Source organism: Coregonus lavaretus, assembly GCF_964263955.1.
Source record: "Coregonus lavaretus genome assembly, chromosome: 20".
In the NCBI taxonomy this organism is placed as follows: Eukaryota; Metazoa; Chordata; class Actinopteri; order Salmoniformes; family Salmonidae; genus Coregonus; species Coregonus lavaretus.
Window position 1 is genome coordinate 11,491,554 of NC_140007.1, and position 16,822 is coordinate 11,508,375.

General features: G+C 42.9%; 1 protein-coding gene across 1 annotated transcript in view; it reads right to left on the minus strand.

Annotated features, from left to right (window-relative positions):
• LOC311147777 (cAMP-dependent protein kinase type II-alpha regulatory subunit-like) overlaps positions 1-16,822 on the minus strand; it is a 32,300-nt gene that overhangs the window by 3,642 nt on the left and 11,836 nt on the right. The window contains exons 2-5 of the mRNA XM_084184554.1: positions 6,495-6,530; positions 5,931-6,067; positions 2,675-2,781; positions 1,181-1,334 (exon numbers count right to left, since the gene is read on the minus strand). Of these exons, the coding sequence (XP_084040680.1) occupies positions 1,181-1,334; positions 2,675-2,781; positions 5,931-6,067; positions 6,495-6,530 (434 nt within the window). The remainder of the gene's footprint in view (positions 1-1,180; positions 1,335-2,674; positions 2,782-5,930; positions 6,068-6,494; positions 6,531-16,822) is intronic.

The window sequence follows — 16,822 nt, forward strand, 5'->3', positions numbered from 1 at the left end:
CACTCAATCGCACCGACACAGGCTACACACACAGACAGGCTATTTCCATCTCATGTTTGACATATCTAGTGGGGGAAAGGTATGGATATATCTACCGTAATATCTACTAATCTTCTATAATATCTACAATTATGATCTAATAATATAAATAATGAATAATTGAATCAACTTTTATAGCACTTTTCATTACATAAAAAGTCTTAAAGCACAAATAAATCTCAAAGCACAAAATCTAAGATATATCTACTACACATTAAAAAGACCCACTCCAGCCTCCCTAGCACCTAATTTATCACCCGATTACTTAAAAAGGTCCAATGCAGGGTTATTTATTTTTATCTCAATAGCAAATCATTTCTGGGTAACAATTAAGTACCTTACTATGATTATTTTCAATTAAAATGGTCCAAAATAAACAAAAATTGCTTCTTAGCAAAGAGCAATTTCATAAGCAAGAATTTTGCTAGGACTGTTTGGGAGTCGTCTGAGTGGGGAGGGAAAACGGAAAACTAGCTGTTATTGGCCGAGAGGTTTGGAACTCTTTCTTATTGGTCTGTTAACTAATTTACTGCCTGGTGATGTCACCAGGCAAGCCACAACCATCCCACTAAAAGAGGCTGAAATGTCAGGCGGTCTTTTCAAACAGCTCTTACACTAAAAGGGCATTCTAATAATTTTCACAATTTCACAGTGTGGAAATATATGTAAAACACAGGAAAATCACATGTTTGACTGCACTGGGCCTTTAACAAAAGGTGCATTTCAGTAGCTGGTGCAGTGGTTCTCATGACATGGCACAAGTAAGGGGATGGGCCTTTCCTCTTTTGTCCTCTAATGTTCCCGCAAGCAAGGGGGAGGCCTATGACAGAGTGGACCCATCAGACCAACTACTTGAACTGTCAACTCCTTGAATCTAGAAACACTATTTTGCTCAAAATATATTGTTTTGTGTGTGTACTTTACTGTATTTATACTTGGAATATCGTTATTCAACAGGAAAAGTTCAAAAATAGCTGGAATGGGTCTTTAAAAACAGAACAAAACAGTAAATTTTGCATCTCTAATATATGTCCACTGTGTTATTATTCTCTGTCCACAGGGAGGTGCTGTGGCTGGGCACAGCAGCATGAACTAGAGGTCAAGGGTCAGGACATTGTGTGTGTGTGTGTGTGTCTCTCACCAGGCCCCAGAGCGCCCCCTCCTGGGTGGCGATGATAGTGGCAGCGCGGGGGGTGTTGTACATCAGCGCCAACTCCCCGAAGCTGCCTTTGTTATCATACTGGCCCACACACTTCCCTACGCCATCAATCAGCACCACTATGTCATAGATTCCTCTGGAAGAAGAAGAGGAGGAGAGAGAGAGTGAGAGAGAGAGCGAGAGAGGAGGGGTGGGGGGGAGATAGAGTAGAGAGAGACAAAAATTGTCTAATAATATTTGAGAACTCAAACTATATTGAGTATAGCAACTACATATGAGATATTTGGAAGCCATGCATACTATTCTTCATCTACAATAAAGTTGATCACTGATCTAAATCTCTAATCTGTAGCTTGGAGCTGCATGCAGTACGCAGTTAATTGTTTTTTTAAGACCAGTATTAGGCTCCACTCTTGGGATTGACCAACCAGGGGGGAGGGGGGACTAAGGGTACTACGAGTTCAGTTCTGGGAATTTACTTTGTGGTCGCCGGTGGAGCATTAACTTTGTTTGGGCGGATTAGTATGATGATCACATGGCTATGTAGGTTTCCCATGATGCTTTGCAAGGCAGAGCGTAGGGAGGGAATAGGTTTAACATGCTTATGACGTGCATCTAGCCCTAAGCCTCCCAGGCTGAGGCACTAGCATGACGGAGGAGGAAGCTTAAGGTGCAGAGAGAATAAGCCCACTCATAGCCCATGTCCCAAATGGCACCCTATTCCCTATGTAGTGCACTTCATTTGACCATAGGGCTCTGGTCAAAAGTAGTGCACTATATATAGGGAAAAGGGTGCCATTTGGGACACAGCCATGGAGCATATCTCACTGGTCATCCCCAAAGCCAACACCTCCCTTGGCCGCCATTCCTTCCAGTTCTCTGCTGCCAATGACTGGAAAGAATTGCAAAAATCTCTGAAGCTGGAGACTCTTATCTCCCTCACTAACTTTAAGCATCAGTTGTCAGAGCACCTTACCGATCACTGCACCTGTACATAGCCCATCTGAAATTAGCCCACCCAACTACCTCATCCTCATATTGTTATTTATTTTGCTCATTTGCACCCCACATCTATCATTCCAGTGTTAATACTAATTGTAATTATTTTGCACTATGGCCTATTTATTGCCTTACCTCCATAACTTGCTACATTTGAACACACTGTATATATATTTTCTGTTGTATTTTTGACTTTATGTTTTACCCCATATGTAACTCTGTGTTGTTGTTTTTAATCGCACTGCTTTGCTTTATCTTGGCCAGGTCGCAGTTGTAAATGAGAACTTGTTCTCAACTGGCTTACCTGGTTAAATAAAGGTGAAAAAAATAAATAAAAAAAATAGGCCCAGAGGATCAGGCACAAGGGGGGCTTGTTGGAAGACTAGTGATGGTGTGTTTGTTATGAATGCTGCTTTCTAGTGAATACCTAGATTGTTAGGATTCCTGAGTAACTGCGCACACGCACACCACACCCACCTCTCGATAACGTAGAAGTTGTCTCCGTCGTCTCCCTGGTCGATGACATGCTCCTGGGGCTGGACGCGCAGTTCAAACATGGCGTCCAGGACTTCTGAGAACTGCTCCTGTGAGGGGGAGAGGGGAGGGCAGGGCAGGCAGGAGAGGAGGGGGTGATTAACATCCGCCACCTGCCAAATGCAGGTAGATTTTGGCATTGGCGTGTAGATGTCTATTTCACCAGCCACGTTGGCAGGTGGTCAGGGCTCCACAGTGCGAGCATTTCACTCGCATTTGTGGGTTCTACAATATGGAATTGTTTTAAGATTGTCATACCAAGGATCATTTAGCCATTTGATTTTGAGTTTTAGGCCTCCTTAAGGTATCCCCCCCCCCAGAATATATATATATATATATATTTGATGAAACATAGAATTTGGCCTTACTCACCCAATTTTTTTTAGATGCATGCCAGCAAAGCCACTAGACAACACAACACTAAGCAATACATTAATTGCACTATAACAGTGACAAACGGAGCCCACAAACTGTTAGGGCCTACATAAAGCTGTCCCAACAGCGGAGCTTTCCTTTCAGCACCATGGAGTGAATCCTTACCACCGCTATACTTGGTTATCACCAGGGCCTCGTCTGGCAGCGAAACTGTTCTTTTAGCCTCATTTACTGCCTTTTTAAAAACCACAGCTGATACGGCTGACATACGGTTTCTGACTCCTTGTGGATTTGAGTAACTCGATAAGAACCACATTCTCCTTCAATAATAACGAATGCCGACATGAGTTTTGACCTTTGAACCATACACAAACATTATTACATTTATGGAATGCAAACGAGCTACGACGAGGTAGGCCTATTCGTTCAGCACTTTCAAAATGGACAGCGACAGAAATTCAGGTAGACGTTAGTTCAGATAAATTCAGCAAGATGTTGAGCCCTTAACTTTACTCTTCTTTAAGTCACCACACACAAAGAGAGAGACACAGCACTCAGAAAATCTGGCCCAACCAAATCATCACAAAGCAACAACAACAAAAATATATCACCTACTGGAAAGACAACAAAAAAATCAAAGTAAACTTCAATGCTATTTGGCTCTAAAACAGACAGTACATGGTGGCAGACTATCTGACCACTGATAGAAAACGGAGGAAAACACTGACTAGGTACAGAATCAGTGAGCACAGTCTGGCTATAGAGAGCGGTCGTCACAGGCAAACCTGGCTGCCCAGAGAGGACATGCTGTGCTCACCCTGCTCCAGGGGAGCGGTAGAGACAGAGCTGCATTTCCTATTACACTGTGATAAATACTCCGACCTAAGAGAATCTTTATTTCCCAAAATTATAATTCAGTACATAGAAATTGAAACTATAAAAGTCGAAGAAAAAATATAATATTTATTGGGTGAAAAGCCAAATATGTGTCCTCCTGCCACAACCTGAGGGACAGCCAGTGAAAAGTGCAATGTGATGTCAATAATATTTCCCATTTTGTTTTGTTTTGGCTTTCATATCATGTCATGTGGCTTCTCAGTCATGTTGAGACTGGTCTACTACTATTGCTTTAATGTATTGTTATTCTCATTAATATTGTTGTTGTAGTTGCTGTTAATGGTAATCACATTTCCACAACTACTATTATTGATGCCTTATTGCTGTTGGTCCTACCATTTTTTGTTATATGTATACTTTGACAATGTAAGTAATTTAACTTTCCATGTCAATAAAGTCCACTGAATTTAATTGAAAATTGAGAGCGCGAGAGAGAGAGAGAGGAACGCAGTTAGCCTACCATTTGAAGTATTTTATTAGGCCTACGTGTTCTAAAAAGTAAGGAAAACACAATCACGAGGATCCACATTTATAGACAATATACCGACGCACAGAGAGCGCATTGGACAAACAAAACAACCCTCGCAGTATCAACTGGAATTACATTGGTGTTTTCCTGAACCTTTTGTTTAAAAAAAATGTTTGAATGGGAAGAGACTGACTGGCAAACATGGTTACAGACCAAATAATATTATATTTCTCCTCGTGGAGAAAAGCACATGAGCTAATTATAATACACAAAGTAAGCAAAACAATGAAATGCATCATTCCAACATTGGCTAAAATGATTAATAAGATACTAATGAGATAGACCTATATAAGTAATATACACTATATATAAAAAGGTATGTGGACACCCCTTCAAATGAGTGGATTCGGCTATTTGAAAATCGAGCACACAGCCATGCAATCTCCATAGACAAACATTCACAGTAGAATGGCCTTACTGAAGAGCTCAGTGACTTTCAACGTGGCAACGTCATAGGATGCCACCTTTCCAACAAGTCAGTTCGTCAAATTTCTGCCCTGCTAGAACTGCCCCGGTCCACTGTAAGTGCTGTTATTGTGTCTAGGAACAACGGCTCAGCCGCGAAGTGCCAGGCCACACAATCTCACAGAACAGGACCACTGAGTGTTGTTGATGTTTTTAACCCCTTATTTTAGGCACTAAACTATCTCCATATATACTTCTATAAATTTGAAAAACTGGTACCCAGCTACCTTCAGACTAGCAAAACAACCGACGCGTATGTGTTCATGAGAGACTCGGCTTTCCATAGAGTAAGCTTGTGGGGGGGGCGTAGTGCGAAACGGAGAACACCATCGTGTCCGTGGGAGTCTCATCTTTCCATAGAGGGGTCATAATAGTTTGTAGGCCAAACCGTTTGGCCGCTACAGACGTGAGAAGACCGATTTCCGGGATGTCTCATGGTCTGACAAACACCGCTCTAGCTCTGCCACCTTTCAGCGCAGGTGAGACATCGGCGGATGCGGTGGATTGAGTCGCAGCCCATGCATAAAAATCAGATACTGTATCTCTAGCTTAAACTGACGGATTTTGATGCTGATTTTTCTATTATGCTAATTAGATTTCCGTGGACATCGACTCTAGGGGGTTAATGATAGAAGGTGTGAGTTGTGCCCGTCTGGCAGCTTGTGTATTAATGTGTGTTACTGAGTGTACCAGGAAATAAACAAACTAAATACTAGGATATATAGATGGGAGCAGTAACCATTTATTCCAAAAGACTGAACGACTCATTGCAATACTTTTGAATTTAATGAGTGTTCTATTAGGTGGTGAATGTGCTGATGTGAACTACAACCTATTAGAACAGAAGCGCATATGACTGTGTGGCTCATTATAACCTCGAATAATGTGAAGGGGTTTCCCGTCACTGTGGTTACGGCGTGTCTGTCTTCGTACCTGTTCCAGGGTCTTGAACAGTAGAATATCTTTGCAGGCGTCCTGCAGTCGACAGCGCTGCTCGTCTGTTTTGGGATGCACCACCCTCGGCTCCTCCACCTCGTCATCGTCGTCTGGGTTAAAGGCCTCCGCGCACACTAGTGGGGAACACTTAAATTGTAACACAATGCTGGAGGGGGGAGTGTAACACATACTGGGGGAACAATATTACTGTAACACTTACATTGTAACAAAGACTGGGGGTGGGGGTGGTGTTATACTGTAACACACATATTGGGACCAGAATCAATTCACCTAAAGAGTCATAGTGCTAGTCACAACGAGTGAACACATTGTAAAGCACACTTCAGGGGACTAATACCAGTGTGACGCACCCTGAGTAGTTATCAGCATACAGTGATGCACTAAGACAACCAGTAGTGACTTAGTGTCAACACCAAAGGAGGCATAAGGAGGGCCGGTAAGATTGCACCAGAGCAAAGATCTCCGGCTACACCCACTTAACATGCAAAACGTCACTGCTGCAGATTACATTAGGGAGTAGTGACGTCAAACAGAACTCACCTGACACTCTGCGGTTGTATCTGCTGGGAGGAGGGGCTGGAGGGAGGGAGGGGGGGGGGGGGGGGGGAGAGAGAGAGAGAGAGAGAGAGAAGTTAGTAGTGAGCATTCTCTCCTGTTCACAGTTCACACGTCGCTGCAACTGTAGAGCCTGTGGTTACGACCTAGCATAGCGCTCTCGAACCGGCAGAGAGAAACATCTCAAACACATGAAAGGAGACCTGACCGACACACACACACACGTTTATGTATCCACACTCTACACTGCTATAAAGCCAGACAAAATATATCACACAAAATAAAAAAAGCACACCACCAAACCCACACATTTCCCAAATTCCCAACGCACAGCCTGTTGCGTGGGTGTCTTAGATGCAGACTCTTAGGGCTGTGACAGTAGGGTCGACAAACAGCGGAACATGGGTTGCCTGGAAGGCCAGTGTTGATCATGAATATGTATCCAGTGTACTCCGGTTGTGAATATTAATGTTTAATGAGTGAAGGGAGGAAAGCTACTGTAGATAGAGATAGAGGCCTGTGATGCGAGTGTGTGTACTGTGTGTGTGTGTGTGTTCTGTGGGGTCCGTGAGGGGGGTGGCAATGACAGGACAGTGTCAATACCACAGCCTTGGGTTTCCATCACTCTGTCTCCCTTCACACTCTATTACCAAGCTGTCAGCAACCTTTAACTGGGCCATGTGAACGCAGGCCCGAGGGAGAGGCACACATTTCAACCCCCTCACCTATCCCTTTCTCTCCCTCATTGGGACACACTTCATAGTTTATTCCCTAGGGTCCAAGGCCTACAGCTTAAAGACGTCTTCCAGCTATTTTTGAAAAGCAACGTCGCAAGTATAAAAACAGCAATGTACACACTCTTAAAGATGCACTCTTAAACTTTTGTATAATTTCAGCCAGTAGTTTTGAAAGTGGTGCTCACGATCCAAAAGTGGTCCCTGTTTTTTTGTGTACTAAGTCAAATTGTGTACTACGTCATCCATTTCGTATGATGTTACGTCCCGCAATTTATTTTTTGCAATTCGGATGATATGTTACGAATCCAATTTAAGCACATTTGCTGTGCTTAAGATCCTGGAGAGCATCTTTAAGGGTAAAAAAAAGTTGTTTTTTTTGACAACTTCAAACTTCAAGGAGTAGGCCATTTAAAGAGTTGGTGTGATGGTGCCCACTGATATCATCGGTCTCCCCCCTTGCTTGTGGGAACAATAGAGGAGCAATAGAGAACAAAAGAGGAAAGGCCCACCCCCAGGGTTAACACCCGGAAAATGTGGGTAGATTTTGGCATTGGCGGGTAAGAATATATTTCACCAGCCACGTTGGCAGGTGGTCACTGAGCATTTGGGAACATAAAAAAAAAAAATTCCAAAGCTCACATTGGTCGAATTGACCCAAAAGGCTACTAAAGTTTGTCCATGTGTTTCTTGGCTAGTTACATTGTTTTGTTCACACGCTAGATTGTTTTTCAATATTACTTTACGTTTTCTGCAACAGTCTGCTGTGATCCTCTGACAGACACAGAGTGCCCTGTTCCCACGGTAACGGCCCGCCCCTTAAAGGTGCATTTAAACATCGTCTCACCTAATGACTCAAATATCTGGGGGTACATTGTGGTTGATTGAGCATGGAACACTCCACAAACCTTTTATTCATTAACTTTTAGTCATTTGTCCTCATTAAAACACACCCAAATACTTCCATTGTGCTCCTAAATGTATGTGTGCTCCTAAAATGTCAACTAATGTACTCCTTGTAAAAGACAAATCAGAGTAGAGCCCTGAACTGTAATAATACATAGTCTAGCTGTATATTACTCAGCATTTTGTGGGAGGGTAGGCACTTCGTCGATTCTTGATGTTCATTTGTAGAACTGTTTATCTGTTTTGACTATTGTATCTAAATTATTTATTTGAACAAACATTGGTTAAAAGACTCAGGTCACAAAAATGAAATTGAGCAATATACCACATTACTTCTTCTTAATAGCAATACATTTCTTGTTTTAGAAACATTACAAAGCATGCTCATCCGTTAGCGATTTGTTTGGTGTAATTATGGCGAAAAAGTTTTTTAGTTAATTTTTTTTAATCTACCTGCCACAGTGGCTAGTTCATTTCCTCCCCTCCCCATGAGGATCCCTGGAACACCGACTGAGATGTGCCTTTTGTTATGGGTAATTCCACGGTAACAGGGTGATGCTGAGACGCTGATTTTTCACTTTAAAATGTATGTCAAACAAAAACCAATGATTGCAAAGTTAAAACAAACCACACAATAACAATTTCCACAGAATATTTTACAAACACATTTACTTGAAGAACAGTGCAGATGCAAAGTTTGGTAACAGAATGACTGTTTGTGCTGTCATTCTGTTACCAAACTTTGCATCTGCACATTTTTTAAAAGTCATCCTTGTGCATAGAGTTTGTTTAACTATGCAATCATTGGTCGTTTGGCATACATTTTTAAGTGAAAAATCGGAGTCAGCGTCACTCTGCTACCATGGAATTGCCCATAAGTAAATCAGGTGATAATTAAGGTGAAAAGGAGACTGGAGTAGGACTTTAATTGCCCTAGATCTGTCAGTCTTTAGGACAGTCAGTCACACAACTGGGCCTCAGAGTAGGAGTGCTGATCTGGGATCAGGTCCCCTCTTGTCCATGTCACATGCAGATGTAATCGCAGGGTACAGTGAAATTCTTATGCTACGAGCGCCAACAGTGCAGGCCCAAGTTTTTAAAAGTTTTTTAAGTTTTTAAAATTGTGATCCGAAAGGCAAAACTGATCAGAGATCAGCTCATCTTACCAAACCCTGAGCACAGACTGAAAATTGTGTGTACAATGGGATTTTAGAAAATATAGGCATGACTACGTAACTTTTTAAAAAAAACAGATGACTTGTTACTTCACTTTAGTTAAATAAAGTAATGGCCAGTGTGGCCTTCGCCAGAATCTGGCACAAAGGGCATCAGCTGGCCAGGCATACATTTTAATAAGTGATTTATCATGTGAGAGGGAAAGGTGAAACAGCAGGCTAGTGCCAGGCTACTTTATGCATTTTCAATCTGTATCGTTTTATTATGTTTATTGATTTATATTAACATAATGGTTGTTTCAGGGTGTGATAATCATTATACTAAAGTGCATTTCTGGGAAACGGGTAATGAGTGTAGACTAAGTGTGCCATTGTGCAAGGACGTGTGTTTGCGTGCGCTGCAAGGTTTGTAAGTAGAGTGTGTGAAGTGCTCTCGCCTGTCGTCACGTATGGGGGATATCAAGTGCCTGAAGTTGCCATGACAACAAAATACAAGGAAGACCTCATTGCCATAACAACCCCCCCCCCCCCCCCCCCCCCCCCCCCTCCTGAAACTACCTCTTCCTAAGTGCCAGATTAACCCTCTATATCTCTCCCCCCTCCCCTCCCCTGCCCCAATGATGAAGGGAAAAAGAGCAATTCATATTAGGCAAGTCATGACAATATGTTGCGCTGGCTGACGTCTAAATTTATTTCTATTACACGTTATCACGGTCTGCTGGCCCTGCTAATTGCAGCTAGAGCTGAGGATGATCAAAGTGGCACTGCTCTCCTCAGCCTGCCCACGTGAGAGAGCAGAGGGGAGCAGTCAGAGAGCACTTCCAAACAAATAAACATTGGTGTGAGTGGTTTGTTGCATCTCACTGTTCAGTACAGAGCATAAACAAAAAGGTGATAATGGACTGTGTGAATATTGACCAGACCGGCTGTGAACTGACTGTCCTGCTGTTCGTTAAGCAGGCTCCCCTCACCCCTCCCTCCTTAATGTTGCCCTCACCGTCTTTCTCTCCTCTCAATCCCCACTCCCACTCATTGTCTGTCAGTCTCTCGCTCTCCCTCTTACTCCATTTCTTCCTCCCCTCCCTGTTTATCTCTCACGTACTCTCTCCCCTCCCTCCCCTCTACCCAGTGTTATAGTCAAGGCCTGTCTGATAAGCACTGGGTCACATGAAGAGCAGCCCGGGGAGGGAGCGGTGCGCCTCACGTGTCTCCTCGGCGACCACAGACTCAGAGGGCGTGGCTTTGTTGTTGATGTGGAGTGGAACACTACTAACGGGGGGGGGGGGGGGGGGGTGACATGGTCATCAAACATGGGTAGAGTCAGTGGTTGGTTGGGCTCACTGGTTGCGTTCTTGCCAGTCTTTGACAGCCCCGCTGTGCAGATGATAGGATCTCACAACGCCTGGAAGAGTGTTTCTCTTGGCACCACATGAACATGATAGAGTATTATCTTATATGCGCAGACAGAGCGACTGTTTATAAAAGACAGGGCTGTGAGGTAGCAACCAGTGTCAATGGGCCCTATTGGGCAGAGCAGGAACACACAAGGACATTAAGAAGGGAAGTGTTGTTGTGTGGCTGTAGGGCAAGAGACTAGGAGGGGATTGGTTGTTAAGTCAGAACACACTCAGTTGGCATACTGTTGTGCTTAAGAGTGCCGCGGGAACAGGGCATCCGTGTCTCCAAACGAACATGGCCGACCTTGCCACCGGGGCGGAGCCAGCCATGAAAGCAGTAAGGACAACAGAGGGGACTGGCTGGGAGTCCACTCTTTCGCTCTCTCAGATACTGCCACAGCTGTATACGACTGACTCACCATTCAAATAATCTTTATTGTAGTGAAGGCTGTCACACTGCTCAGATTATCAGATCTCACAATGCCTGGAGAAGTGTATAATGACTACAGGAACCACCACATTAATAAGATTTATTCCATGGCATTGTTGAATACTTGTTTCTCCTTCTAAAGCGTGCATTATTTCCCTATAACGCACAGTATAATTCAATGGCTATGAAGTTCATTCTTACATGTTAAATTGTTTAGCTGCTTTGAAAGCAAAAGTCAAATTGAAAACACTATTGGCATTGTTGAATTCGATTTTCATAATAGCAAACTAGGATGATGGCTTGGTTAGCTACATTAGCAAGTCTGTTTGGTTACCAAGGCAACTACTGTAGCTAACTTTCTAGTTACTTCGGTGGATGTTGTCACATTTCTAGCAGAAAATATGTTAATTTATAGCCATGGTATAAAAGAGAATCAACTCCAGGGCTCTATGCGTTCTCTGGAAAATAATGCCTGCTCTGTGGAAGGTCAGTTCCACTTTGCTAACACGTCATGGAATACACCTTCCACATCATGCACTATTTTCCAGAGAACACATAGCCCCTCGTTGATTATCCCTTACGTAGCTTATAGCCTATGGATTAATATATCCTCGGAGATACGCGGCAGCACAGCAGCAATAGACGAGCTGGAAGGCGGGCCATTGGTTGCGTCTGAAATGGTTTTCCCGTTTCCAAATCAGCCATAGTGAATTGGGCGCCGTTTCAGACGCAGAAATTGTTCTGTCTGCAAGCTTGTTGCTAATGCTCCTCTGTGCTGATGCTGGACATCTGCTAAACTGATTGTTTTGACACAACCTCTTAACCAGTGATCAGTGAGGACCAAGCCAAGGTTAGTCTTAACTCACTTCACTATGTTACTCTTTTATACACGTTATACACATGCATACAGTCACTGACTCTCTCAAGAGGGCACAACTGTGTGTGTTTCCTCTGTATGATTATAGGCCTGTCATTTGTATTTATTTAGCCAGGATAGTCTACTTGGTAACAATTGCCACCGTTTTCCAGCAAGTCCTGTCCAATTTCAGCACTGCTGTTCTTCTTCTCACATAACACGCACACACATCTCTGTTTAATGCAAACATGTTCCAAACAGTCCTGATGATGGGCCAAGGAACGTTGCAGTTCTCTTCATTCACCCCTATAGTCCTCCATGCAATCAATAATGTGCTGCATTTACATTTACAGACGTCACAAGTCAATGTGGCCCTTCCCCAAAGAGCACCGCTCAGCACTTTGACAGCACTGTATAGACTAGTCACTAGGCTGAGTAAATCCGGTCACACACACACACAGTCTAATCCACCATTTTCCCTGAACATCAAGATGGTGGTGTGGCGAGGAGGCGTAGATAAGTGATCACGGCGAGTGAGACGGTGCATTTCCTGCCGCTTTAGAAACCTCTCGTCATGTGAGAGTCATCTGTGGATGCCGAGTTTGTACATAAAAGCCGGTGATAAATTGTTGTTTTGGTACCAAATTGTAGAGGCCCTGGACACACACACCACAACGAGCCATGCTAAGCAAGGAGTGCTGAAAATAATTGATTACATTTTAGTCATTTAGCAGACTAAGAGTGACTTACAGTTAGTGCATTCATCTTAAGATAGCTAGCTAGGTGGGACAACCACATATCACTGTAAGTACATTTTTCCTCAATAACGTAGCTATCAGCAAAGTCAGCGGTAATAAGAAAAAATTTAAGTAAGAGGAAAAGCATTTATGGTATGGTACGTCAGTGAAATTGCTAGGGCAGGCCAAATGCTGGGAAAACATGTACTCAAGTGTCTCCTTTTCCCACACCCATCACAAGTTTAAAGTGTGACAGAGAACATTACACATACATTCCACACACAGGCAGTTTGGATTTCCACTACATGCTGGGGTACAAGAGATTACTCCGAATTTTCAGCTCTTCTTCAACTGTGGTACTAATGGAAATTCATTCTATTTTTTATCTCCCCATGTCTTTTCCGGCTTTCCCTCTCCCCTGTCAATCTGCCTCATTTACTATGCCCAACACTCGCTCTTCCGCACTCCACATTCCCCCCCCCCCATCTCATTCTCCAGACTAAAGTCCTTAAAAGGAAGTGGCCCTGTCCTGTTTAGTGCTTGCGTTGTTAACCCCTTCATGTCGGAGCGGTCTGGGTGCCAATTTTATGGCGGATGCACTAGCTAAGACTTTGGCCAACATTGGTAGACTATAGCCTAAGTCAAGTGGAAGCTTGTTGTGTGGTCCGAGAAACAGCGGTGACACATTTGAGGGTCTAACAACTGCCATGTTCAAACCTAGTCCTGTTGGTGGTAACATAAACAGCACTTACTCACATGTGCCCATTTACAGTAACAAAGCTTTCTACTTATGTTTAAACTTCACAATTGAAAGCGTGTAAACCAGTGGTCATCAACCGGTCGATCACGATCAACTGGTCGATCTCCAAGGCATTCCTAGTCGATCACCAAACATTTCTGTAAAAAAACCAACGATAAAGACTTGCGTTCCCATTTTTTTGATTTGTTTCGTGATGTTGACGGAGGGTATACTTGATTCAGCAGCCCTAGCGCCGGGAAGGCAGTGTTCCGATTTTGAACCATTTAAAATGTGTCTGAAGATAGAACTCCGCCTACCCGGCAGGCCCAGAGAGCAAATCAAGTGCACCTACAGGCCTACCGCTGGCCAATCAGATAGCTCAGATCACCGTGTCTGCAGTTTCCTCGAGCCATAGACTGTAAAAAGAAGCCTTGAGCGCACAGCATAGTTGATACTGTGAGATTTCAAAAAAAATTTAAACCATGACATGAGACTCAACGAATACAGCAAAGCACTGCTGTTTTATGAGTAAACTCATGTTTACGTTGTTATTTCAGTACTGTCAACACTTTGTTCAGCACTTTTCTAAGCCATAAAGTGTGTGTTCTCCCTACTTCCACACATGCTACAACGTGTGTACTACAGGGTTTCGATAAGCTTGCATTGTTATTATTAGCGGCTTGTCTCTTTTATATGGAGCAATATTTCACTTTATCTGGAAATCGGATTAACAACATGAATTGGCGCATGAGGCACAAATAATGCATTGCGACTTGAGTTTCGCCATCAGCTGGAAGTCTGTGTCCCCTTTTCTCAGCGGAGGGAGAGAGAGCGGAGGAACGGTGAGTCGGGTGAGAGGCAGCCTCACCGCTGCTCCCTCCCACTATTAAGACTGACCATCAGATACAGGCCATCAGTCCAGTAAAAATAAAAAATAATTATGCTCACTTAGCTGTGCCTCAAGTAATACAACAAATAATCTATTACCAGTGTGATCATATCTACAATTTTGAAATATAATTTCAAAATGGTCTGAGAAGAACAACATTGGCAGGGCAATTCAAGCATAGCCAATATGCAGTGATAATGTATTGGGCCTATAGACTACTACACAAACCACATTGCTACAGAACTGTTTTTAATAGGTGGTTGCTTAGACTTACATAAAATCTGAGCGGTAGATCTCGGCTTGCATTTTGATTCAGAAAGTGATCTTGACTCAGACAAGGTTGTTGCCCACTGGTGTATCAAAGGAATACTAGGGGCTCTATTTTTGGTAAGGTGGCACAAGTGTCAAATGCACGTTCATTTGTAAAAACTGGCACGCTGGCATTTTCCAGCCCTTAGGCCAGGTTCAGCATTGTACCCGTCTAACATCAGCTTGTTGCGCTGAGGTGAGAGGGTTGGAAATACTTTAAGTGTGTCCTTAAAAATATGCGCCAATATTCCAATTTCACTGAGCGCAACTAGGGATATTTAAGACCGACCAAAAGCCGGTCTTAGCGTTAACGCAGTTGGTTATGGAATAGATTTAGCCAGCGGAGGAACACACAGTAGCCTTATGTACATCACCAATGTTTTATTAAAATATCACAAGCAGAAAAAGTCAGACATTCCCCATTTTTTATTTATATTGGACATTATTTTTGTCCAGCTTCTGTGAAAAGTTTGGACTCATTATGTGCGATGCCCATTGCATGAAAGGTGTCAGTGACTATAGGAAGCATGTTTAGGAACATCAAGTTATTTAAAAAGGCTGCTTATTGTATCTTCTACTTTCTCCTGTTGGACGTAACTGTCAAATCGTGGTAATTCCGATAACTGTCCGTGGTACTGAATTCGCTTGTCAGTTATATTTGCCTGTTTGTTTAGCTTTCACGTGGCAAAGTCGCTACTGGCCATATTAACGCAGATGGTAGGCTATTAGGGACGATACCAGTATCGTGATAGCGTTAGTATCATGGCTAAGAAACAAAACATGAAGCGGATTCACTTATTTAGGAAACAAACATCATTATGTTGTCATCCAAAGTCATATTTATTTATTTCCCTGTGGAATACTTTTGACACCTTGTAGAGTCCATGACCCGAAGAATTGAGGCTGTTCTGAGGGCAAAAGGGGGTGCAACTCAATATTAAGATGGTGTTCCTAATGTTTTGTATACTTAGTGTATATTTGGGAGCAGTAACAGAGACTGGACATTCCCCCTTTCTCTTTATATTGGATCTTTTTCAAGCTCATGTGAAAAGTTTGGATGTGCGTAAAACACTCCATAGTCTACATTGTTTTAGGCCTAATAATATGCCCACGGGAGCAATTATAGTTTCTATAACTGTATTTAGACATAGCATATTTAAAACAAGTTGAAGCAACCAATATTTTTTGCCATGGAGCACATTCTGATTGGCCAGTGAGGAGTCAAGCCTCGACACACCTTTAACTTGTTCATTCATCAAAACCCAGCCGTTTCGTGCCACCGCCGCTAATTCTGATTGTGAAAATTGAAAGATTATTCTGACACCAGAATACCGCCAGCGCTTAGATTTAACATTGCGTTAGGTTTGTTAAAATAGTGCCCTAGGTGGGTATGGGATTGAGCGGAATGCCTAGCAACCAAATAAGAACATATTGGCCAGGACAGAGTTGGGTAGACTAGACTTGCTCCTGGAAATAGATAATCAGTGTGGTGCTGGTGCCCTTTCAGATAAATGATTGAAGCTATGCAAAAACACTGGTATCAAAGCCACTTGTGGATGGCTGAGGAGGGTGTTTTCACACTTGGTCCCGTTCAGACTGTTTGTGAACTCAGTGCGGTTCGCTTAATTTTTTTGCACAGTGTGAACACTCCAAAGGAACTCAGACCCCTCAAAAGAGCCCCTGAAGCAAGGCCTCAGAACGGTAATTTTAAAGAGGACTATGTGAAAACACCCTTAGTGAACTACTACTGAACCCCTGCGCTTATCTACTGTCTGATTAGGCAAGGTCGCTGCCTGTCCACTTTATTCTCACTAATTGGTTTAGAGTGAGGACAGGGCCGAGGTTGCGGCCTGGACAGTATTCCCTCTGCTTTGACAGGACAAGGTCGTTTCAAAGAAAAACCTGGAAAATGTTAGTCAGACATCTTCCATGTCTATTTTCATGTATTGTAGCCAGTGTTTGGGAATTAACTAAATTTTGCAGTAGCTTGGTGGTGGTTGAACTAAATTCAAATCTTGGTAGTGTTTTCAGTAGTTAATTACTTTTTTGCCATGTAGCGGTGTAGCTAACTACTGGCACTGCAATACTTTTTTTGCAAAACATAAAATATGGTGAAGTAGGCAAGAATTGTCTTTCTTTTT